Source organism: Crinia signifera, chromosome 12 (assembly GCF_055691185.1).
Source record: "Crinia signifera chromosome 12, ASM5569118v1, whole genome shotgun sequence".
Classification (NCBI taxonomy): Eukaryota; Metazoa; Chordata; class Amphibia; order Anura; family Myobatrachidae; genus Crinia; species Crinia signifera.
This window is the reverse complement of record NC_139228.1, coordinates 14,666,644-14,693,172: the sequence shown is the minus strand read 5'-3', so window position 1 is coordinate 14,693,172 and position 26,529 is coordinate 14,666,644. Positions and strand designations below refer to the sequence as shown.

Sequence of the window (26,529 nt, the reverse complement as noted above, 5' to 3'; positions counted from 1 at the left end):
GGCGGGGCTTGAGTTTGACATCAACAAACCCCGCCCCAGGACTGCAAATAACCCGATTGGCAGATCTCCATGGAGGGCGCAGGGCAAAAATGACACCATTTTAGCCCCGCCCCCCTGGGAGAGCCACGGATTGTAATATTTAAACACTGCGGTCGGGGGAGGGTGCCATGATCGGAGGGCAGAGTGGCGGTCCGTCAGAATCCGGGAGGATGCCCACCTTTTCAGGATGCCGGGAGGGGGACTCGATTTTCGGAGTGTAGGCAACCCTGGTAAATTGTACCCCCTATATATCACCGATGTTGCATTACTAATCAGCCACCAGTGTTTCCAGGTGTGAAACTGCTGATAACAGAGAACAATGGTATCCTGGTTGATAGGTCGACAGTCAATAGGTTGACACAAGCAAACGGTCGACATGGAAAAGATGGATGTGAGTTTTTCATGGTTTATTCATCCTCTACCATCCACGTGGACTGGCTCTGGGAACGGTAGACTGTGCCGAGCATATCTCGTGCCCAGGCATCGGCATTGTCACAAAAAAGTGAAGAACTCAAGTCGACCTTTTCCATCGACATTTGCTTGTGTCGCATTTTTGTCAATATCGACTTAGTGCATATTGACCTTTTGCTGTCAAACTATTGACTGCCGACATAGACACTGTCGACACCTTGATTCACAACCATTACAATAGCTCTCACTCAGTTGCAGCGAGGGCAATGTCCGGCATAGGGCAGGGCGAGACCATTGCACCCCCTGCTTATTTAGGAGAGATAGTAGATGGCATGTAAGGCCATGGGCACCAGGGGGATACTGATATCTTTGCAGCGCACATCCAATCGCATCTGAGCGATTATCCAAAACTTATCGTAACAGGCTCACTGAATGATTTTACACTGTGCATTGCAGGTGCCGCGTAGCCCTGGACTTACTCAGCTGCTGCGATGGAAACAGGCAAATCCAGCCTCTTGCTGACATCACAGCCGCCCCTATAATGCTTGGGCATACCTAGCTGTTTCCTGGACACTCCCAGCGGTTTCCAAGGCACGCCTGCGTTTTCCCCAGACACTCCCAGCGGTTTCCTAGGCACGCCTGCGTTTTTCTTAGCGCTCCCACTAAACGTCCGGTTACCACCCCCAGACGCCTACTTCCTGTCAATCCCCTTGCGAATGGCATGCAAACAGAAATAGTAGCATGACTTCATCGGAGGACGGCCTCGCACATGCGTACTACTAACGGTGTGCATGTGCGAGGCCGTCCTCCAATGAAGTCCTGCTACTATTTGAGCAGATGCAGAGTTGCTGGACTGCGCACCTATGAGCAGATGCAGAGTTGCTGGACTGCACTCCTATGAGCAGATGCAGAGTTGCTGGACTGCGCTCCTATGAGCAGATGCAGAGTTGCTGGACTGTGCACCTATGAGCAGATGCAGAGTTGTTGGACTGTGCACCTATGAGCAGATGCAGAGTTGCTGGACTGCGCTCCTATGAGCAGATGTAGAGATGCTGGACTGTGCTCCGATGAGCAGATGCAGAGTTGCTGGTCTTCGCACCTATGAGCAGATGCAGAGTTGCTGGACTGCGCGCCTACTGTATGAGCAGATGCAGAGTTGCTGGACTGCGCTCCTATGAGCAGATGCAGAGTTGCTGGACTGTGCACCTATGAGCAGATGCAGAGTTGCTGGACTGTGCACATATGAGCAGATGCAGAATTGCTGGACTGTGCACCTATGAGCAGATGCAGAGTTGCTGGTCTTCGCACCTATGAGCAGATGCAGAGTTGCTGGACTGCGCGCCTACTGTATGAGCAGATGCAGAGTTGCTGGACTGCGCTCCTATGAGCAGATGCAGAGTTGCTGGACTGTGCACCTATGAGCAGATGTAGAGTTGTTGGACTGTGCACCTATGAGCAGATGCAGAGTTGCTGGACTGCGCGCCTACTGTATGAGCAGATGCAGAGTTGCTGGACTGTGCACCTATGAGCAGATGCAGAGTTGCTGGACTGTGCACCTATGAGCAGATGCAGAGTTGCTGGACTGTGCACCTATGAGCAGATGCAGAGTTGCTGGACTGCGCTCCTATGAGCAGATGTAGAGATGCTGGACTGTGCTCCGATGAGCAGATGCAGAGTTGCTGGTCTTCGCACCTATGAGCAGATGCAGAGTTGCTGGACTGCGCGCCTACTGTATGAGCAGATGCAGAGTTGCTGGACTGCGCTCCTATGAGCAGATGCAGAGTTGCTGGACTGTGCACCTATGAGCAGATGCAGAGTTGCTGGACTGTGCACATATGAGCAGATGCAGAATTGCTGGACTGTGCACCTATGAGCAGATGCAGAGTTGCTGGTCTTCGCACCTATGAGCAGATGCAGAGTTGCTGGACTGCGCGCCTACTGTATGAGCAGATGCAGAGTTGCTGGACTGCGCTCCTATGAGCAGATGCAGAGTTGCTGGACTGTGCACCTATGAGCAGATGTAGAGTTGTTGGACTGTGCACCTATGAGCAGATGCAGAGTTGCTGGACTGTGCACCTATGAGCAGATGTAGAGTTGTTGGACTGTGCACCTATGAGCAGATGTAGAGTTGCTGGACTGCGCGCCTATGAGCAGATGCAGAGATGCTGGACTGTGCTCCGATGAGCAGATGCAGAGTTGCTGGTCTTCGCACCTATGAGCAGATGCAGAGTTGCTGGACTGCGCGCCTACTGTATGAGCAGATGCAGAGTTGCTGGACTGCGCTCCTATGAGCAGATGCAGAGTTGCTGGACTGTGCACCTATGAGCAGATGCAGAGTTGCTGGACTGTGCACCTATGAGCAGATGCAGAATTGCTGGACTGTGCACCTATGAGCAGATGCAGAGTTGCTGGTCTTCGCACCTATGAGCAGATGCAGAGTTGCTGGACTGCGCGCCTACTGTATGAGCAGATGCAGAGTTGCTGGACTGCGCTCCTATGAGCAGATGCAGAGTTGCTGGACTGTGCACCTATGAGCAGATGTAGAGTTGTTGGACTGTGCACCTATGAGCAGATGCAGAGTTGCTGGACTGCGCGCCTACTGTATGAGCAGATGCAGAGTTGCTGGACTGTGCACCTATGAGCAGATGCAGAGTTGCTGGACTGTGCACCTATGAGCAGATGCAGAGTTGCTGGACTGTGCACCTATGAGCAGATGCAGAGTTGCTGGACTGCGCGCCTACTGTATGAGCAGATGCAGAGTTGCTGGACTGCGCTCCTATGAGCAGATGCAGAGTTGCTGGACTGTGCACCTATGAGCAGATGCAGAGTTGTTGGACTGTGCACCTATGAGCAGATGCAGAGTTGCTGGACTGTGCACCTATGAGCAGATGCAGAGTTGCTGGACTGCGCTCCTATGAGCAGATGCAGAGTTGCTGGACTGTGCACCTATGAGCAGATGCAGAGTTGCTGGACTGTGCACCTAGGAGCAGATGCAGAGTTGCTGGACTGTGCACCTATGAGCAGATGTAGAGATGCTGGACTGTGCACCTATGAGCAGATGCAGAGTTGCTGGACTGTGCACCTATGAGCAGATGTAGAGTTGCTGGACTGCGCTCCTATGAGCAGATGCAGAGATGCTGGGATAATATAGTGGAGCTCTCCGTGGTACTGAAAGAAGCGCTGTACAATACTGTTCTGTTCTAGGGAACGTACCATGTGTAGAAGGACAGAATAGAATAGATCTGTATAATCAAGGCCTGGGTTACCTATTAGGGATCCCTGGGGGCACATTGACCACAATTCATCCCCTCTTCAGGTTCCCCAATATGCCTGTATCCCACTTGATTAATCTAGCATTCCCCCTCCTCTGTTATACCCCTTTCAGGTGATTTATGTTAATTGATAAACGGGGAAGGTGAGGGGACCCCCAGTGGGCCCCACTGCCAGGTCTATGGTGTACTTTATACAGTGCATTTATCTAATAAACTCTCAAATGGTTAGCCTAGCCTCTGTGTTTGGTAGCCACACCCCCTCTGGAGAATAGCCACAACCCTAAGCATGTCTGTCTGTCTCATCGGCAAATCCTAGGTGTGTTAGGACCGGCCCATGTGCAGCCTCCTCCGCCGGGCCCCTCCTCTCTGCCAGCAGCACTGGCGCCTGAGTAGTTCTCCAGAAAAATGGGGCGGACATTTTTCCATCAATTTCTGCAGTGCTTTCGCTGTTATTAAGCGACTCTGTAGGAGCTAGTATTAAAAAAATAAATGGTGCAGTGTAGAGCCCCCTGGTACGTTACACTAATTGGGGGTCCATGTTGACAGATGTCAACATAGACACACATAAAAAACCAGTGAAATATTGACCATTTCATGTGTCGACCATTTCCATTTCAATCTTTTGCCTTTGTCTGCATTTTACACACATCGACCTAGTGCATGTTGACCCTTTTCCCGGTGTCGACCTTTTCACTGTCGACCAATAGTGGTTGACCTAATAATCCACACCCAAACTGGAGTAGGGCTGGGGTTATCTGGACAAACCCACTGTAATGTTTTTTCAGGTGACTACTGTATCTTCCTCTTTAACACTTCCTGTATTTTTGTATATTCTCATGGTTCAAAATGGCTGCCTGCAAGGCGTGCACCCAACAAGTTTACGATGATTCTGCTTTAAAGCTGTCATCGTCTTCCATGTAGCCTCGTAATTCCTTTGTTGTCATTAAATATGGTTTCCGGTCACAGCAACAACAGCGCTTTCTGTAGATGTTCTAACTGATGGAGTAAGCTGTCATTTTGTATTAAGGTTAGAGCACGTCTGTAGAGGAAGGAAAGTACTGTGATTCCTAAAATTACCCAAAATGTCAACAACAAAAGCATCCCCACGCCGGCACGCACTCCCATGGAGCTAATCACCTCATTGTACGCATAAACCACATAGCAACGAGGGCGCTTAGCAACTGCCATCACAGCCATCATAAAGACAGGAAAACGGCTCATTCCTATAATTACCTGTCTGTAATCATCCGCACTGACGAGGTGGAAAAACCTCACTTACAGTAATGGTGTAGGTAAGGCTTTTTGAGCATCGTGCAAAGGCATCTCCTTACAGCCATCATGTGGTGGCTACTGTCATACATAGGGCCTGACAGAGTCACACCCAAAATGGCCGCATAAGATAGCTCTGGATTTCCTTCTGCAATGCTGGCCTGTAGGTATGTAGCTGCCCCACACCTGTCCAATTGTGAGGGCAGCCAACATCCGTGGTGCATGATAACCGTCTGAAATTGGCAGATATTTTTGTATACTTACCTCAGAATAGGCCACAAGTACATCTTTACTGTAAATTTATGCTAATTACAGATGCATATGATTGCCTTGGATGCGTGAATTAGGCCCGCACAGAGTGCGTCTGAATCGCCCCCACAGAGCAGTATAATGTGGTTTTGGATATCACAGGCCAGCATATGTTTAATCCAGATCAGCATATGTTTAATCCAGAATATGTGTAATTCAGATCAGCATATGTTTAATCCATAAATAACCTGCTGGTATCACTCTGCAATTTGTGGGGTAATTAGAGGCTTGGCTAAATCCTTACGCCCAGAAGTTCTGCAAGGGGGAACTCTGCATAGCAAAATAACCTTGATAAATGCTTTTATCATGGAGATTCTGCAGGTGTCTGTCACCGTCTTTGTGGGTGCAGAAGATGCCCAGTCTGGCCAGTGGATCCTGAACTTGCCTTGTCTGTGATAGGGATATGAGATCAATCTCTGCAGTCATCGTAAATCGTGTCTTTCAATCAATTCTACAGGACTGATCCTACAATCACAATGCTTTACACATGTAATAAATGAATGAATAACTTGAGGTGAGGAGGTTGTGCATTTGCTTATCCAAAATCTTCTATTCCCTGTCCTGATAGTGCAAGACGCTCATTATCAATAGCCACTATTGGTGAACCATCAACTGACCATCGATGGTATCCAACTATGCAATGGAGGACCAGTAGCTATCCCTCAACCCAAATCCCAAAACCAGCGCTTCTTTCCAACAGCTTTATTTTATAAATGGGGATTCTGCTACGTTCCCAAGACTAATGGGAGCTATACATTATTCACACACATCCCGAAAATAAAATAAATAAGCCATGTAAATATCATTTAACATCAAATCTGTGCTTCCAAACTTAAAATCCACCGGAGGATTTCAGCATAAATATGTAATCAGGATGCAAAAAATTAGGGTGGAGGGATCGGGAACATAATTCTGAAGGCATTTTTCCATTATACAGATTTGTAGCGTCGGATTCTGGTCATGAACCAGAAAGTGCATTTGTTTTCTTTGCAGCGTTACAGGCTCTCTCTGCCAGGGAAAGGGTTAACTGCGGCTGCTCACATCCAGAGGCGACTGGGGGGCAGTGTGAGTCAGCAGCAGCCACAGCACCATCTATGCAGAATGCTGCAGGCACTGTGAACTCTTAGCCGTGGTACAGTCTAAAGGAATCTGTGACAGGGAGAAGCTTATGGGCAGGGGGATGCCATAAAGGGTGTAACGTGAGGGGGTAATTAAGGCATAGGGGCAATTATCCCAGATCAGAAAGATCAACCAGATCCCAATCTCCGATCTGCCTAAAATATCCATTATAGACGAGGGCCCACTTGGACACCAGAACTCTAGGGCATCTGGCGTGTACTGTATGATTGGTGTGTCTAGTTTTAAAGGTAACATGGCGGGTGTCAGTGATAAGCCAATCAGGGAGCTTTCTCATTCCGCTGACCGAGAGAGGATATTCCGCATGCGTGCCCCGGTATCATGTGATATCAATGTGCTCCCAAACCCAAGATATAGAATACACCTCAATGGTGCATTTACAGGGAGGTATCAGGCAGACACGGTCGTTGTTCCACCGCTTTAGGTTTCTACGGAGTTATATAGTATGCACATACTGGTATATATCAACTAAATGCGCGATAACACACTGCTCTGCTTATTGTGGCACCATGAACAGATTCAGTGTGTACATTGGGTTTCAAGACGAGGGCAAGGAGTTCAAAGGCCAATCTGGGTGCAATTTAGGATGCCTCCAGCAATCGGGGGTCCTCTGCGATCAGACCAAGAGTGGGTAGGGTTCGCCAGGGCACACACAGCAGTGACTAGGCCGGGGAGAGCCTGGCTGGTGGGCCGAGGAGGTAGTCAGGTGTGTCAGGCCATACACCGCACAGGTCTTCAGACCATACCACCCAACTGTCTTGACTCAGGAACCGGAATGATGAGAACTGTGCAGCTGCTATACATGGCTTGATGCCGCAATGCAATGGTGTATTCTGGGAAGGATGGGGCAGGTGGTGGGGGCAGCTTGGACTTCCTATAGCAGAAGTTCTGCAAAGCCATTTGTTCCAGAACTTCTGGTGCTTACACAGGTTTGGATATCATTGTGGTGTGAGGGCCATATTTATTATTTTTTGTAGTGTTTTATCTGGCAGCTTTGACCTTCGGTTAGTGTCTTCGAAATTTACAGGCGTTGAACCACTGTAGCCAATCAGTGCATGAGATCATTCACAGGGCCCGGACATGCTGTAGCAGGCCATTAGAATATTCATGGGGAAACATCAAACTGTAGCCAATTAAGGCATTAGAATGTTTACGGGGGAAGGACAGCCTGTAGCCAATCAGGGCATTAGAATGTTTTCGGGGGAAGGACAGCCTGTAGCCAATCAGGGCATTAGAATGTTTACGGGGAAAGGGCAGCCTGTAACCAATCAAGGCATTAGAATGTTTATAGGGCACGGCCAGCCTGTAGCCAATCAGAGCATTAGAATGTCATATGGCCATATATAAACAGGGGGTTATTATTACCTGAGCACAGTGCGGATCCAGCTCACGTACACGCTTGTGTGCAGGTATATAGGCCCATATCTTCCTAGCTGCGCACAAATTTCACAGCCCATTAATCTAAAGGCCGCCTGGCCACAGCCAGCAATTTATTGGGATAATGAGCCCTAACGAATCGCCTCATCGGTCGCCTTAATAGCACCGCAAAAAGTTATTTTTTTATTTTTTGCTTTTAAATCCAATGGCAACCATAGTAATCAGTGCGTCTCTCAGGCCTGCACCAGAGGCAGGAAGCGGCTGACATAAACCCAATCATCACATCCAAGGAGTTGATTTAGGAGCAAGCGAGCGTCTCCTTAGCGGTCTAATTACTGAGCGTGTTAATAAGTGTGCAGGTAGCCAGCTTCCTGCCTGCACAGCGCGCATCCTCCCAGATCAGCAGCCCATGTTTACCTCACGCTCCACACAGTTATTAAACAGTTAGTGCTACCGCACAGCTCGTATTGTGACACACCGTGCCTGGCGCAGGAGCGGACTGACGTGGCGATAATAACAACTGGCAGGAATTCAGCAAACTTGGCTCCATATATGTCGGCTCAGTTCATCCTAAAGCAGTTTGATTGCTTTACACAGTGGCAGTGCAATAAATATCCTGTAACCAATCCTCAGCCGGCTTCTGCAATCTCAGCAGCTGTAAGAATGCAAGCAAGCATCTCATTGGCTGCTGCGGTACAACGCATCTTTCTGCTGGTGAGGATTATTAGGACGACAGTGTCTATGATGCCGGTCAAAAGGTCGACCCGTTATTGCTGGACGCATTGGGAAACGTCATCATGATCTATGTCAACATAGAGAAAATGTTGACACACACAAACGGTCGACATAGAAATAGTCAAAATGGGAAAGGTCGACATGGGGTTTTCGCATTTTTGTGTCTATGTCGAACTCTGGCCGGGCAGCGTTTATGGGCTCACTAGGCAGCGAAGGCAGCTGCCTAGCGAGCCAACCTGAATTAGGCCATTGGCTAATATTATTAGTTTTCTGTATACTTCCCAGTTATATACACACTTTCACTGGCCACACACAGTAGGTATTGGTGCTGCTCTGCCGATCCCCGGACTAGATTCACCGCTCTGCGGCCACCGATGATCGGAGATCCATCGGGTATTAAACATGTTTAAAAGGGATTCGGTATGAAATCTCGACGGCCAAAATACCGACATTGTCAAAATACCGACATTTAAAATCCCAACAAGGTCAAAATACCGACATATAGAATGTAGACAGGTGAAAAAGTCAATATGACTTTCGGTCGACAAGTCGCGAGGTCAACATGGTTTTTTTTCACTGTTTTTTTACCCGAATTTCGACACAGTGGACATGGACACAGTTGGAAGTAAACCGCAGCCCCTCGCTTCGCTCGCAATGCTTTGGGCACACTATTTTAGGTACTCTTTACTTAGTTGGGCGCCCATCGTGGGGATCGCGGGCATCGCGGCCAGTACATTAACGGCCGCGACGCGATGCCCGCGATCCCCACGATTTCCCATAGGGTTCAATGTTAAATTGAGTGCTGCCCGCGATTTTACATTCAATGCTTCAATGGCCGCGATTTGGCCATAGGAATCAATGTTAAATGGGCCACAGAGCCCAAATAGGCACAATTAACACTTAAATGTCCCCCCAAATTTGTAACGCCACCCCACGATCCACGCCAACCCGAAGCGTGGCGAGCGCAGCGGTACGCGTCCTCCGACCTTTTCATACCCCCACTATCCACGTCGGCGTGGAGTTGAGAATAGAATAGTGTGGCGAGCACAGCGAGCCACCGAGCCCGAAGCGTGGCGAGCGCAGCGGATACCTGTGAAGCCCGCGTAGGGCCACGTTTACCTGTGAAGGTATCCGCGTCCCCTCGCCTCGCTGCGCTCGCCACACTATTCTATTCTCAACTCCACGCCGACGTGGATAGTGGGGGTATGAAAAGGTCGGAGGACGCGTACCGCCGGCGCTCGCCACGCTTCGGGTTGGCGTGGACCGTGGGGTGGCGTTACAAATTTTGGGGGACATTTAAGTGTTAATTGTGCCTATTTGGGCTCTGTGGCCCATTTAACATTGATTCCTATGGCCAAATCGCGGCCATTGAAGCATTGAATGTGAAATCGCGGGCAGCACTAAATTTAACATTGAACCCTATGGGAAATCGCGGGGATCGCGGGCATCGCGTTGCGGCCGTTAATGTACTGGCCGCGATCCCCGCGATTTCTTTACTCGCGACGCCCGCGATGGAGATCGTGGGCGCCGTGATAGGTAAAGAGTACCCTATTTTATTCTCCCACCACGCCCTAGTGGATGGTAGGGCTTGAAATACCGCCTGTCGGCGCATCGGGTCAAAAAAACAGTAAAAAAACCCATGTCGACCTTGCAACCTGTCGACCGAAAGTCATGTTGACTTTTTCACCTGTCTACATTCTAAATGTCGGGATTTTGACCATGTCGGTCAATGGTTGTCGGTATTTTGACCGTCAGGATTTTGACTGCATCCCGTTTAAAAGTCCCGATCCCTTGATCCTGGCAGGGATCACGGAACCGCCCATTTTACTACTTGCATTTCCCCCGATTCTCCGACATTGACTGGCACATCCAGTCGGCGTGACCATTGCTTCCAGTGGGTCGGCAAATCGGAGGATAGCTCCCGCTGATGTATGGGGTCTAGCTGCCCCTGAGGGGGTCAACATTCATCAATTTGGGGGGCTTAAAAATGAAATGATATCTTTTATGTTTTATAAATGACCATTTAGTAAAACGATTATTTTGACTGTATTTTTCACCAGCGGCGGTGGCAAATAATGCAGACATGAACCCCAATCCGGAGTAGCCCCCACGTTAAGGGAACTAATCCAGGAAAAACCATATCATAATAATAATCTGCAGAGGGAGGGTCTGGAACGAGCAGCATCGGTGGGGAGCGGGAAGTATTGTGCTGAGACATCCTAGGATGATGATGACCTAGTTTTGCTGGCGCAGCCACAGAAATGAGCACAGCCGCGCGCTGCTCCATGTCCATCTGATTTGCAGAGGTTCCGCTCATGTGCCAGTCACTTAGATTTATGTGTGGGCGTGTGGACGGATTCGTTCTTGCCCGCAGCCGGCAGTAACTTTCCAAGCTGTTGGACGCGCTCCCGGCTAAACTGCCTTTTTTTCCCTGTGTGCGGGCGGGAAGAGGCCCTGAGATAAATGATAAAGGCTGCGGCCAGGGAACGGCTCGCTCTGTTTGCAGTCTATTATTAGGCGCTCATCTATCATTTAGAAAGCATAAATGTATTTGGGCTTCTTACTATCAGTCCGCCTCTGAGCATATGGATTAACAGCAGTGCTGGATGACTGGTCTGGCCCTTTTCGAATGTTTAACCTTGTACACTGTGGGGTTAAATAGGACCTCCGCACTCATTTCATGCTTCGCTGGAAAGGATGCACACAGTTCAGTCTCAGATCCCGCCCACTTCCCCAGCACCGCCCACTTCCCCGATTGGTGAGCAGTCTGCTGCCATTATTTACGGAGCACAAAGGCAGCATTGAGTGGTAAGAGGTGGGGCCGTGTGACACGTGTCTCCCAGCTGGAGGGATACAGTCACCCTATTTAGGTCGACATGCATTGTGTCGACTAATGAAGGCTGACATGGCGTAGGTCAACACATGAAATAGGTTGACACGGCTAAGGTTGACCTAGTTGGAAGGTCGACACAAGCATTAGGTCGACAGTGAGAATGTCAACAGCGAAAAGGTCGACATGCGTTTTTCATGTTATTTTTTTGCCGACGTGCTGACAGGCGGTATTTCATAGCCTACCATCTATTGGTGGGATAATAAAATAATGTGTGCACAAAGCACGGTGAGCGCAGCGGTACACTTTGACGGTATTACTATGTCGACATTCAGAACATGACTGTCAACCGTTTCATTGTCGACTTAATGCATGTGTCATCCTTCAAACAACCTTAGCCATGCTGGCCTATTTCATGTGTCGAACTAAGCACTGTCGATCTTCAGTGGTCGACCCATTGCATTTCGATTTAAACTGGGTCCACCCAATGACCCATACCCCTCTGTTAAAGGTCTTTGGAACACAGGCATTACTAGTTGCAAACATGTCTTTAAAGTTATCAAACGTAAAACTGCTATGTCTGTTTCAATGAAAGAATAAAGCGGGTTTCATCTACGCCTACGTCTCCCGCAGCCCTGACCCCACAGGCCTGTGCTGTGCGTGGGCGACAGGAAATGTTGAAATGTTACAGGGGTCCCGGCCGTGCCTGAAGGCATCTAATATCTGGGTTTTCCTGCTGGACGGTAGAAACAAAAGAATCGATGAACTCAACTGTTTGTAATGGAGATTTCTGACTTCTATACGGCGGATCAATGGATTTCCTCCCTTGCAACTGAGATTTGCCGATCTCCCAAGAAGGGTTTGAAGGTCGTTTGGAAGAGGCTGTACAATAGTGGTGTAAGAGGGATTATTATCCTTCTAGAGGGAAACAATGATATATGATGTGTGTCTCCGATCCCACCATAACCATTACTAGAGCATTTAGCTACATTGATTTTTTTGAACAATAGACACGGAGATTAGAGGAGCTTTGTCGATACAAATATCTACCTCCAGCAGGGAATGCGGGGCTTCCTTCAACGCAATTATAATGGATTGGGCAATGGCCATTTTGTGCGACCATAGCGTTAATCGGAAGGTCGATTATAGAAGATGCAGTTAAAGCCCCAGTATTTGGGATGCCGGCTGATGGAACTGGATTCAAACTGGCACATGGCCTCCGACATAGATTACTACGCTGGTGCCAGAATCCCAACTGCATAGGCATGCATGGCCTTGCATTGTTAGTCCTGAGGGGGGTTGGTCGTTTGGGTTTAGGTTGGGGGGTGAGAAGGTTAGGGATAGGCTGTTGGTAGGGAGGGTTAGGCTAGGGATGGCCATTGGTGCAACCGGCCATCGATAGATTTACCTATCGATGGTCATCCATTTCCTTCAGCTGACTGGCCCATGGGCCAATCAGAACGTAGGGTCGGGGCATCATGGGTGTTGGGGGGCGGAGCAAGGCTCCATGACCTGGCACTTTGAAGAAAAACAGAAGCAAAACATCAGTTTTGCTGTGCCATCGATGGAGGGAAACCATCTTGTTCTCCTCCACCGATGGCAAAACTATTTGACATCGGCCATAAATCATCAATGATTTTGAATCGTCGATGTACGATGGCCATTCCTAGGTTAGGCACTTAGAATGGGAAGTTAGGGTCAGGCTGTGTGAGGGGGTATAGGACTAGGCCACATGTTAGGAGGGATAGGGTTAGGCACTAGTAGGCAGGGGCGTAACTACCATAGGTGCAGGGGGTGCAGCTGCTATGGGGCCCAGAGCTGAGAGGGGCCCACTTTGCCTGTCAAAGTATCATGTGCTGTATACATTTTTCAGCATTAGGTGATAAATAGGGGCCCTTACATACTTTTGCTATGGGGCCCACATGTATCTAGTTACGCCACTGCTAGTAGGGTCAGTTAGTTTGAAGGGGGAGGGTTAGGCTGCAAGCAGGTAGGATTAGGGGGTAGGAGTAGAGGGATCGGGTACTTAAGGAGCCTTTTGTCATTTGACCTCCAACATCAACACCTCCCGGATCGCATATGCATCCAGATTAAAGACCCAATATGCATAGGATGGTGCATCGTACACAAGAAGCGGATCAGAAATGCCACCAATGGGTGTCTCGGTACATATTATGTGGCTGCGATGTGTACAGGATTGTAGATGCACTAAGTTGACAGCATTAGGGAGTGAAAACAAAGCAGTGACTTTATAACGTGGCTGATTGGCTACGTGGCAATAGGCCTGGCGTATGCTGGCCAATAGAATTGCCAGAGGCTTGTGCAATAGCCCCATGTGCTAATGCTTAACCAAATAAAAGCTTGGAATTATGATTTTTTTTTTTCTTCTGAAATCCTAAAATAATTCAAAGTGATTGGACTGATTCAATAAAAGATCACATTTGATTGATCCAAGGCAAACCTAGTTCTACATCGGCAAACACAATGCAAAACAGGCACTGAGTATAACACAATGGCTTGCAAAAGTATTCACGTCCCTAATGCAGCTTCCATTTCCTGACAATTGATCCAACAATGCTCACTAAGAATTCCATATTGGCTGGACGTTTATCTCTCTTTATCACCCTTGCATTTATCTCTTGTTAAGGCTTAATACATCTGCCCCAACGACACAATCGTTGACGTTATCCATGGCACAACCAAATATTTAAGGTAACAGAAAAAAAAAACTTACCCAGCATGCCTTTGTTGGAGTCAGATAAACACATGTCCTTCTCCGCACTTGGCAACACGAACCCAACTACAAAAATTTCCACCCCGTCTGCCATGAGGGCAAGTCCTAGCACAAAGTAGAGAGTCCACTGAAATCGGCCATGTCCACACTCTTGGAGGATCACCTCGTACTGCTGGGCCAGCTCCTCCTTGTCCTTCTTTTTCTGCGCTTCCAAATCTTCAAAGTCCTTGAACTCCGTGACCAGTTGCTGGTCATCGGTGAGTTGGTCGCCTTTCAAGGAGTCTGCCCTTGGGATGCCTTGGTACTCTCCCTCGTAAATCTCGTCATCCTCATCATGACCTTCTGTGGCATCACTGGAGCCTCCTTCGTCATCATTTAGTGGGTCCCCCCGGTAGTACCCATCCTGTGGTGGGTAATCGTCATCATCATCATCTTCTTCAAACCGAGTATAGGATCGCTTGGTGTACTCGTCTTGCACTTTATCTACACCTTTCCCTACCTTCTTGGTCGCATGTTTCTTAACCTCCTTCGCTATATCTTTAGCGCCTCGTATAAAAGCAGTCCGATCTCTGAATGTGTCATCCATGGTGACCGGTAGAGACCTGTTAACTCAGACTGTGTGACTGCAATGTTAGAGTTATAAATGGTGGGGATAAGCGCTAAGCCTCTACTCTACTGTCCAGCAGAAGTGTGGGTTCAGCACCACATAGCCTGGACAGCTCCTCTATGGGACTGATGCTGAACCTATGGACATTCCTCTGTATTTCTTATACTACTTTCTCCTGTTCTTAGGCTCATGCTTTACATGGATGTAATATTCTCCCAGTGATATCCAAGTCCTCAGCAGCTCTCTCCAGTCCTGCACATGGAAACAAGAGAAGAAAGCACAGCCGTCGTCAGTGAATATATTTAGCCTTCAAAGTTTGCAGACAATATCAAGTAATGCTTTACCGCAAGTTGCTGCAAATAAATCAGTGCTGTTACAATTGTAATGTAGAGAGATCCTTTGGGTAAAACAAACCAAAAGAACCGTGTGTTCCAATTAACGAACATATGAGATAGCGATACACACGTTTTCTTTAATATGATGTATATGTTGTAATTCAGATGTATATGTTTAAACATTCTTTTACAAATAATTCTAGGGACAACTAAAGATGCCGCACCGTCCTGCCGTCTTAACCAACCTTTACAGCTCATTTGTATTCAGATCCAGGGAGAGCGGCAGGTAAGAACTGTGACACCTGTTGTGGTTTCATTTTATCAAAATACTATTGTGTTGAGATAACAATCAGACACCTGCCTGGCAGCTGTTAGGGGGTCAGATAGAGGCACCTGATTTATAGATATTACATACTCTATAACAGCAGCGGATGTGTAAGGTTACAAACTCAACTAGAGGCTTCTGGTAGACACAAAGGCACCTGACCTGTAGAGGCTAGGAGATTAAATAGAGACACCTGACCTGTAGAGGCCAGGAGATTAAATAGAGACACCTGACATGTAGAGGCTAAGAGATCATATAGACTCACCTGACCTGGAGAGGCTAGGAGATGAAATAGAGGCATATGACCTGTAGAGGCTAGGAGTTCAAATAGAGGCACCTGACCTGTAGAGGCTAGGGGATCAAATAGAGGCACCTGACCTGTAGAGGCTAGGAGTTCAAATAGAGGCACCTGACCTGTAGAGGCTAGAGGATGAAATAGAGGCACCTGACCTGGAGAGGATGGGGATGAAATGAGGCACCTTACCTGTAGAGGCTAGGAGATCAGATAGAGGCACCTGACCTGTAGAGGCTAAGAGTTCAAATAGAGGCACCTGACCTGTAGAGGCTAGGATGTCAGATAGAGGCACCTGACCTGTAGAGGCTAGGAGATCAGATAGAGGCACCTGACCTGTAGAGGCTAGGAGATCAGATAGAGGCACCTGACCTGTAGAGGGAGCACAGATAACCACCTGACCTGTAAATCAGACTAAGGAACTTGATTGGTTGAGCATCATACCTCAGAAAGGAGAGCCTCACCAGTAGAGGTAAGTAATTGCACAGGACCTCCTGACCGGTAATGGTTAGAAGCTCAGACATGCACATGACCTGTAGACTCTATAGGAAGTAAGATGTTTGATGATAGTTTGGAAACAAGTCACCTATTTACAGATCATGTGGTTCATCAGTACTAGCAATGATACATGTACATTATACGTTATATGGCAGCCTCACTCAAAAAAACATCCAATCCTGAATTATGGCCATAATTATGGTCACATCACTGGAACATTTGCCTTTCCCATAATGCTATGAGCTAAAAACAGACCTAAACCAATTAATACAGGGACTGAGAACCAAGTAGTTATTCTAAGCGCGTCTGCAGAGACGCCAAAGGGCAAATCATGTAATCGCTCAGAATAAGCTAAAAGGACTTCATTTCACCAGGAAACAATTCATTATGTGAGGGAAAGAGAGGAAGTCTACTGCCAGCCGGTGCATAATTAAACAGTAGTGTCCTATACGCAAATACGCAGATAAACACAGATTTGACGTGACATTACGGAATAAATAGCACAAGGCTTGGTTCATGTAAAATGCCGACACGCATAAGGGAGTAAAAGTGTGCCCGTTGCCTAGTTACAGTGACGGCAGCCATTTTGTGGGCTGAACCAAATCTCATGCTAATGCAGTGCATCAGTTTGCTTGGCAGACGCAGGGAAACCCCATTCACAATGTACCAGAGACGCCAGGCTACGACTTTAACAACACTGATGATACTTGAAATATGGCTTCTGCCGGAAATAGTCTGTTTAAGGCTCAGAAAATTCACTCGCCATGCATTAGTGACACTCCTGATGAGTGTATTTAATTATTTTACATGATTTAATTTATGAATCTTCAACGGACAATTTCAGGCAGAAGTACCATAAAGTCCCAGGAGTGTTATTTCCATATCTTGTTATGTTGTGTCTCTATTTAGACTTTAAGTTTTTTAGAATATAGTTACTATAGTGATATACTTGGCAGACATAGATGAACATTGGGGAGATTCAGGGCCTTATTCTAGTTCACTCTTTTTGACAAAATCCTTCTTAGATGGACAAAACCATGTGCACTGCAGGTGGGGCAGATGTTACTAGTGCAGAGAGAATTAGATTTGGGTGGGGTTTTACTTCAAAGTGAGATCTATATTACAGTGTAAAAATAAAGCAGCCAGTATTTACCCTGCACAGAAACGAAATAACTCACCCAAATCTAATTCTCTCTGCACATTTTACATCTGCCCCCCTGCAGTGCACATGGTTTTGTCCATCTAAGAAGGATTTTGTCAGAAAGAGTGAACTAGAATAAGGCCCTAAGTCCCTACCCCTTATCTGAGAGGGCAGCGGGGCAGGGATTTAGGGTGCATGGCCAAGCAGGAAGGTGAGCTGGGAAGGGGAGTGGCTAGGGATGGCCATCTTTGCCATTGCCATCGATTGTTGCCATCGATGGCCATCGATAGTACTAAACTATGCAATGGCTGACCATCGATATTTTTACATATCGATGGTCAGCCATTGTGTTTGTTTGATTGGCCTGTGGGCCAATCAAAACACGGGGGGCGGGGCTTCGTGGGTGTCGGGGGGCGGAGCTATGCTCCTTGTCCTGGCACTTTGAAAAAATTAAAAAGCAAAACATCGTTTTGCTATTCCATCGATGGAGGGAAACCATCTGGTTCTCCCCCATCGATGGCAAAAATATTCGACATCGGCCATGAATCATCGATGATTTAGAATCATTGATGGTCGATGGCCATCCCTAGGAGTGGCTCAATGACTGTGAGATTGGGCTGGCTGGGAGCGGGGCGTAATCAAGTCCCCCTCAGCCTGCCACACATGTGGGGGGAGGTGCGGGTGGTTGGAGGGAAAGCGGGAGACTTGCCCACCTTTCCGGGTAGTCGGGAGGGCCACCTGACTTTCGAAAAACCTCCCGCCCATTACAGGAGAGTAGGCAAGTATGTCAATAGGTCAACATGGTCAAAAGGTTGACATGACTGTGGTTGACACATATGAAATTGACAAGTGGATTTTTGATCTTTTTGTCGCACTTTAGATACAAGGCTCCACAAATCACAACAGTTATAGTGGGTTGGGATCGTTTGGTCGAATGCATTATGGTCGAATGTCATTACATCGAATCCATTAGGTCGAATTGCTAAAAGGTCGACATGATTCTAGGTCGACATGGGAAAAGGTCGAAATGATTCTAGGTCGAAAGGTCATTAGTTCGACAGGTCATTAGGTCGACAAGGTCATTAGTTCGACATTGTCTAGGTCGACATTCACAAAGTCGACATGGGGTTTTTCACTGTTTTTTTACCTGAATGTCAACACAGTCGACATGGACACAGTTTAAAGTGCACTGCATCCCCTCGCATCGCTCGCTGTGCTCGCTATGCGTCAGGCACGGTGCCTCGCTACGCTCGGCACACTATTTTATTCTCCCACCACGCCCTAGTGGATGGTAGGGCATGAAATACCGCCTGTCAGCACATGTCGGCTCAAAAAACAGTGAAAAACCCCATGTCGACTTTGTGAATGTCGACCTAGACAATGTCGAACTAATGACCTTGTCGACCTAATGACCTGTCGAACTAATGACCTTTCGACCTAGAATCATTTGGACCTTTTCCCATGTCGACCTAGAATCATGTCGACCTTTTAGCAATTCGACCTAATGGATTCGATGTAATGACATTCGACCATAATGCATTCGACCAAATGACCGCATCCCGTTATGGTAGCATGAGGCTTTGCAGTGGTGGTTGGACTACAAGTCCCAGCTTCCCACAGCACCCTCAGCCTCTCACTTCGGCACGTCACAATGTCTTGCATTGCACAATGGAAGTGACTGCGTACAGAAAATGAGAATGTAGAACAGAACGGGAGGGGTGAGGGGGACAGCCTGCAGCCCTCAACACTGCATTGTCTCCTTCACTCTTATCTCACTCTGCCAGCTGAGGCCGAATAAGCCGCTGTCATGTGACTGCAGGTCCGCTCTCTGCCGACACGACGTACATTCAACATTAACAGCGAGTAGAATCCTGCAGTAAAATGTACAACCCTGAAGTGTTCAGTGTCAGAGAAAGGAAGGCGGGTTAATGCATCATGGGTAGCGCAGCACGCCACAAAGAGGAGAGGCTGCCAGAAGCGGATTTCTATAGGGCTTGGGAACTTAGCCTTGTTTCTGGCAAGTACCATATGAGAATAGGTCAAGGACTACATTGCAGAAGGCGTGCATTTATAAACATGTAAATATACGTGACATTAATTCCACATAGCTGCCCCCTCTATAACACTCACTGCCCCTCCACATAGCTCATACTGCCCCCTCTATAACACTCACTGCCCTCTCCACAAAGCTCATACTGCCCCCTCTATAACACTCACTGCCCCTCCACATAGCTCCTACTGCCCCCTCTATAACACTCACTGCCCCTCCACATAGCTCCTACTGCCCCCTCTATAACACTCACTGCCCCTCCACATAGCTCATACTGCCCCCTCTATAACACTCACTGCCCCTCCACATAGCTCATACTGCCCCCTCTATAACACTCACTGCCCCTCCACATAGCTCCTACTACCCCCCTCTATAACACTCACTGCCCCTCCACATAGCTTATACTGCCCCCTCTATAACACTTCCTGCTCTCTCCACATAGCTCCTACTGCCCCCTATATAACACTCACTGCCCTCTCCACATAGCTTCTACTGCCCCCTCTATAACACTCACTGCCCATCCACATTGCTCCTGCTGCCCCCTCTATAACACTCACTGCCCTCTCTACATAGCTCCTACTGCTCCCTCTGTAACACTCACTGCCCCTCCACATAGCTCCTACTGCCCCCTCTATAACACTTACTGCCCTCTCCACATAGCTTCTACTGCCCCCTCTATAACACTCACTGCCCCTCCACATAGCTCCTACTGCCCCCTCTATAACACTCACTGCCCCTCCACATAGCTTCTACTGCCCCCTCTATAACACTCACTGCCCTCTCCACATAGCTCATACTGCCCCCTCTATAACACTCACTGCCCCTCCACATAGCTCCTACTACCCCCTCTATAACACTCACTGCCCCTCCACATAGCTCATACTGCCCCCTCTATAACACTCACTGCCCCTCCACATAGCTCATACTGCCCCCTCTATAACACTCACTGCCCTCTCCACAAAGCTCATACTGCCCCCTCTATAACACTCACTGCCCCTCCACATAGCTCCTACTGCCCCCTCTATAACACTCACTGCCCCTCCACATAGCTCATACTGCCCCCTCTATAACACTCACTGCCCCTCCACATAGCCCCTACTGCCCCCTCTATAACACTCACTGCCCCTCCACATAGCTCCTACTGCCCCCTCTATAACACTCACTGCCCCTCCACATAGCTCCTACTGCCCCCTCTATAACACTCACTGCCCCTCCACATAGCTCATACTGCCCCCTCTATAACACTCACTGCCCCTCCACATAGCTCATACTGCCCCCTCTATAACACTCACTGCCCTCTCCACAAAGCTCATACTGCCCCCTCTATAACACTCACTGCCCCTCCACATAGCTCCTACTGCCCCCTCTATAACACTCACTGCCCCTCCACATAGCTCCTACTGCCCCCTCTATAACACTCACTGCCCCTCCACATAGCTCATACTGCCCCCTCTATAACACTCACTGCCCCTCCACATAGCTCATACTGCCCCCTCTATAACACTCACTGCCCCTCCACATAGCTCCTACTACCCCCCTCTATAACACTCACTGCCCCTCCACATAGCTTCTACTGCCCCCTCTACAACACTTCCTGCTCTCTCCACATAGCTCCTACTGCCCCCTATATAACACTCACTGCCCTCTCCACATAGCTTCTACTGCCCCCTCTATAACACTCACTGCCCATCCACATTGCTCCTGCTGCCCCCTCTATAACACTCACTGCCCTCTCCACATAGCTCCTACTGCTCCCTCTGTAACACTCACTGCCCCTCCACATAGCTCCTACTGCCCCCTCTATAACACTTACTGCCCTCTCCACATAGCTTCTACTGCCCCCTCTATAACACTCACTGCCCCTCCACATAGCTCCTACTGCCCCCTCTATAACACTCACTGCCCCTCCACATAGCTTCTACTGCCCCCTCTATAACACTCACTGCCCTCTCCACATAGCTCATACTGCCCCCTCTATAACACTCACTGCCCCTCCACATAGCTCCTACTACCCCCTCTATAACACTCACTGCCCCTCCACATAGCTCATACTGCCCCCTCTATAACACTCACTGCCCCTCCACATAGCTCATACTGCCCCCTCTATAACACTCACTGCCCTCTCCACAAAGCTCATACTGCCCCCTCTATAACACTCACTGCCCCTCCACATAGCTCCTACTGCCCCCTATATAACACTCACTGCCCTCTCCACATAGCTTCTACTGCCCCCTCTATAACACTCACTGCCCATCCACATTGCTCCTGCTGCCCCCTCTATAACACTCACTGCCCTCTCCACATAGCTCCTACTGCTCCCTCTGTAACACTCACTGCCCCTCCACATAGCTCCTACTGCCCCCTCTATAACACTTACTGCCCTCTCCACATAGCTTCTACTGCCCCCTCTATAACACTCACTGCCCCTCCACATAGCTCCTACTGCCCCCTCTATAACACTCACTGCCCCTCCACATAGCTTCTACTGCCCCCTCTATAACACTCACTGCCCTCTCCACATAGCTCATACTGCCCCCTCTATAACACTCACTGCCCCTCCACATAGCTCCTACTACCCCCTCTATAACACTCACTGCCCTCTCCACATAGCTCCTACTACCCCCTCTATTTATTTGTTCTGCGCATGCGTAGCTTTCGCAATGCGTAGGCGCGCCGACTTCACACCGCTCACGGACGGGTCTTTGCGTGCGAAAAAACCTGTCCGCAAGAGTACGGTCTTTGTGGGCGGCATAGGGGCGTGTTGAGGGGAGCGGCCGAAATAATGAGGAAAACTGGGTGTAAATATGGGTGTACACGGGGGTGTGCACAAAAAATGTACGATGCTACAACCGCTCGATCGGCGAAAGCACCGTGCATTTCGGCCAGAAAACAGGCGGACGCCAACGATACCTCCAGACCACCCGTAGAGATACCGCATGAGAGCGGACGCCTGGGTCTGCTAATTAACGCGGATTACTACTCAAACTCAGACACCTGAATGTAATAAGCAATGCTGCAGCCTATTAAGTCACAACCATGATTTCACTACCTGCAAGCCACACACAGCACTCAAACACATTGGAAGCTTATCTTTCTACACTTCTCTACATGTGGTTTAATTGTAGGTAAGATTCATTCTAAGACCTGCTTATATATGTCAAGGTAGTTAGTTTATAACCATCTACACACATTCAGTAAGTGTTTTTATATACTTTAAACAGCAGGACACTCAATTCACAGAAGTCGACATGTGTCAACTTTTTCACTGTAACACCAACATAACTTTATTTAAAAGTAAAACCAATGTGGGGACACATAGATAGTGATTAAAATGTCACATTAGAACATAATAAATATACATGTAATTGGGGGTAAAATTTTGTTTTATTAGGGTGTTCATTAAGGTAGACAATTGAGGTAATAGAAAACAATAATTGAATAACAATTAGAATAATTAATTAATTGTCTTAATTATAGCTGAAAGGCTAGATTAGCAGGTCCATATATGTGAAGGGTACGCCACCGTGCACGATCGGTGACACACGCTGAGTTTTCCATTGAAAAAAAGCGACACTCGTCCGTGCACTGTGGCGTACGCTCAGATATACGCAAGATATCGGTGTGACAGCGGAGGAGACCCGTCCGTATACGGTGGCGTACGCTCTGTTGTACGCCAGTTATCGGTGTCCAAGAGGAGATCTGTCCGTGCACGGTGGCGTACGCTCAAGTGTACGCCATTCCCCTTTGTCGGTGTTTGTGACCGTACGTATGCGGATGTTTTGTGGGCGGACTTTCGCTCACCGTCCGCGTACGGGAAACGTACGGTGAAACGGACCGTACATACGTTTCACCGACCGAACCAGAATAAGGCCCACTGTCCCTTCATAACTTTCACTGCCCCCTCCATTGGTGGTAAGGGTATACAGGGGGATAAATCCCGGGATTAGCTGGATCCCGGGATTTAGGCCCAATATAGTTTGAGATTCCAATCCCGGGATTTTGCTATCAGTTTGCTCATGTGCAATTTCCTTTTATAATGACAGGTAGCACTGAGCAGCAGCCGCGATCAGCCCAGATGCACCCGGCAACCAGGTTGTCATGCTGCGCCACCACACCACTGCACCCCACGACGCATCCCCCACCGGGTTAAAGACTGCTGAACATCATTTCCCAGCATTTCAGTCCCAAAATCCCAGGATTTAAAAAATTGTCCCGGAATTGGCTTCCCTAGTGATATCGTAACCAGCTAGGGGTGCTTGTATTATCTATGATTCTCTTCTTATGTGCAAGCAATAGCCAATCAGGGTCGTATAACAGTCGCTACAATCAAACTTCAGCCAATCATAGCATAACAGTATCCACAGTACAAATGTCAGCCAACCCAAGCTGTAAACCAGATGCCAAGTGCTTCAGAACCCATTGTGTTGTCTGTATTCTGTAATAAATGCCAGCATTGTAATATAACATGGGAGGATAAGTGAGGCCAATGCAGATTTGTAGCGTCTGCCCTCGTCCTCTTTGATGTGCACAGTTGCGTTCCTCTCATTACGGCCCTAGGGAGCTGCCACTTCATTTTCAAGTTGACCTCATCAGATGCAGCTGGAAGTGCGCACACAGCAATATTGCCTCCTATGTTACACACATATGAGCAGACTGCTGTATGTCTACGGCAGTAGTAGAACGTCTATGGTATATGGGGGGGTATAGAACTACCGTTCTATCCAATCACTATGCTGTAAGGCTGGGGTCCTCCAGCTTCTGTGGAACTACACATTCCAACATGTCCTGCCACAGTTTTAAGCTGGCCATCCTTTACTGCAAGAGGGGAGAGTCGCAGACGACCCCCTTGAACCACGTGCTGTCCTTTTACCTGCAATATATTGCATGCAATCCTAGCAAGTGCTGCTGGGTCCAATATATCTATAGTGCAGCACTTGGGAATCTAGGGTCTAAGATATGATGTGCACGGAACCACGCATTGGATTGGATCTAAAGCACATGTAATTTGTCACTTTTCACCCAATTCCTAGGCACAAGGCGTCAGAATCCGGTAAAATTACAGCCCATACGAACATCGATAGGCGTGCGTGCCCACGGTGCGCTGTGCGCACATGTGGGGTCCCCTTGAATATGGACCGTGCGAAGGGTAGCCTTCACTGTGCCCTATGCCGGGTGACACAACCACCGAGGAGGCGTTCTGACATGAAATATCTGTGACAATCGGAGCCCCGGGGTCAGAGTTCCATGCACACTACATGTACAGCCCGATCATTTACAGTTGGGGCTGACAAATACTGTGTGCGGCACTCCTGAAATTGGGACCTGATTACACTGGTTGTGACCCACCCAGTGACCACAGATGCAACATACACACTATCAGATACTTGTGTTGGCACTTTAAATAAAGTTGAGGCCTACACTAAACAGTAAAGCAGGGTTGCCAGAAATTGGGTCCTCCTCCCGGCCCCCCCAGAGAGGGGGGCAACCCTCCCGGAAAGCTGTCCGGCTCCCGCGACACCACCGCGCTATTTAGCCCCGTCCACCGCAATGCAATGCCTGAAATAATGACATTGGGATACGGCCACGAGGAAGCAATAACGCTGGCCATGCCCCCAAGATGTTCTTTCGGCGGCCCCGCTCCCCCTTCTATTCTGAACTGTCTGCCCTCTCCCGGAGAAGGCAGACAGAAAGTAAGCAACCCTTGTGAGTCGGTGAGTTCTGGTCTTCCTCTTGGCATCAGATTGGGAGTTAGGAGCTGACCTCTGACCTTCTTAGATATCATAAACTTGGACAGATATTCTCTTTGTATGCTAACGAGCAGGGGTTTATCTTCCATGCTAGCGACGCTTGGGGATTGGCGCTGCTATGGATTCTCTCACATGAAATTTTACAAATCCGTTGAGCCAAAAATAATTTCAATAAATTGCCGAGGATTAGGGAAATGTGTAAATGATTTTTATCATGGGTTTATGAAGAGAATTCTTTACTGCAGAGTATAAAGATGCCATTTTGCCCAATTTCACCCGATTCCGACACATCGAACCATGTGGCAAACTGTGCGCATCAGATCGGGGTCCCTAGATCACAAGTGCAGCACGTCTGATCTGAGGGCATGCACACGATCTATCAAATTCGATTGTGAGCTCTTTGGGGCAGAAAAAATAAGAATCCTTCATGCAATATATCACCGTGTCTCCTAACTTTCTCAATTCATTTGAAATGAAAGTAGGTATGGCTGGTTCGATGAGTCTAGATCCAAGTGGGCTACAGTACCTTGTCCCTCCCTCTTCCCCTCCCTTCCCGCAGCGGAACCGAGGGGCTCAATCCTCCTGCTTATGAAGAAGCAAGCCGTGGGTGACACCAGAGGGTCCTTTATCCAAATTGGATCTAGCAACTACCTCACCGTCACTGTCTAATGTCATAAATATATATTTATTCTAAAATGATAGTAGATGAGAGACCGCTTGTCTCTGTCACACAAATACAACATTAAATTCACTTTGGTAAAGAATAATGATACCTCTCATATATATATATATATATATATATATATATATATATATATATATATATATATATATATATATATATATATATATATATATATATATATATAGACAGAGGGTAGATCCGGCACTTCAGGTCTTAGGTGAAGCCAAAGTCAGTAGATGCGCCCCGGTGCCAGCGATGGGGACCTTGCAGCCCCTGGTATATACAGAGAGGGACAAAGGGCACTCAGGGTCTTTCACCACTAACCTGTCCTGACGAAGGGGGAGACCCCGAAACGTAGACGGACGTTTTTTGCATGACTGAATAAACAGTCTCTTGCTTTCACCCTTAAAAGACCCTGAGTGCCCTTTGTCCCTCTCTGTATATATATATATATATATATATATATATATATATATATATATATATATACACACACACACACTACAAACAGAACTAGAACACTGACGTGACAGGGAAATCCATAGAGCAGTTATCAGCACTGATATATGAAGCCAGGAGTATACACCAGTGGTTTCCTTAACCTTGACCTTTCATAGCTGCTCTGAGTATTTACTGCCCCAGGACCACAAGACCAACCCACTTATCAATACCTTACTGAAACGGGATGAGGAAGCAATCAGAGGATGACAGAATGCCGCTTTATTACATTTAGATT

The 26,529-nt window shown here is 48.1% G+C and overlaps 1 protein-coding gene across 1 annotated transcript in view; it reads right to left on the bottom strand.

Annotated features, from left to right (window-relative positions):
• Positions 1-26,529, bottom strand: part of SV2A (synaptic vesicle glycoprotein 2A) — an 81,639-nt gene that overhangs the window by 21,324 nt on the left and 33,786 nt on the right. Inside the window, exon 2 of the mRNA XM_083166603.1 lies at positions 14,114-14,972. Within this exon, the coding sequence (XP_083022729.1) occupies positions 14,114-14,699 (586 nt within the window). The 5' untranslated portion in view covers positions 14,700-14,972. The remainder of the gene's footprint in view (positions 1-14,113; positions 14,973-26,529) is intronic.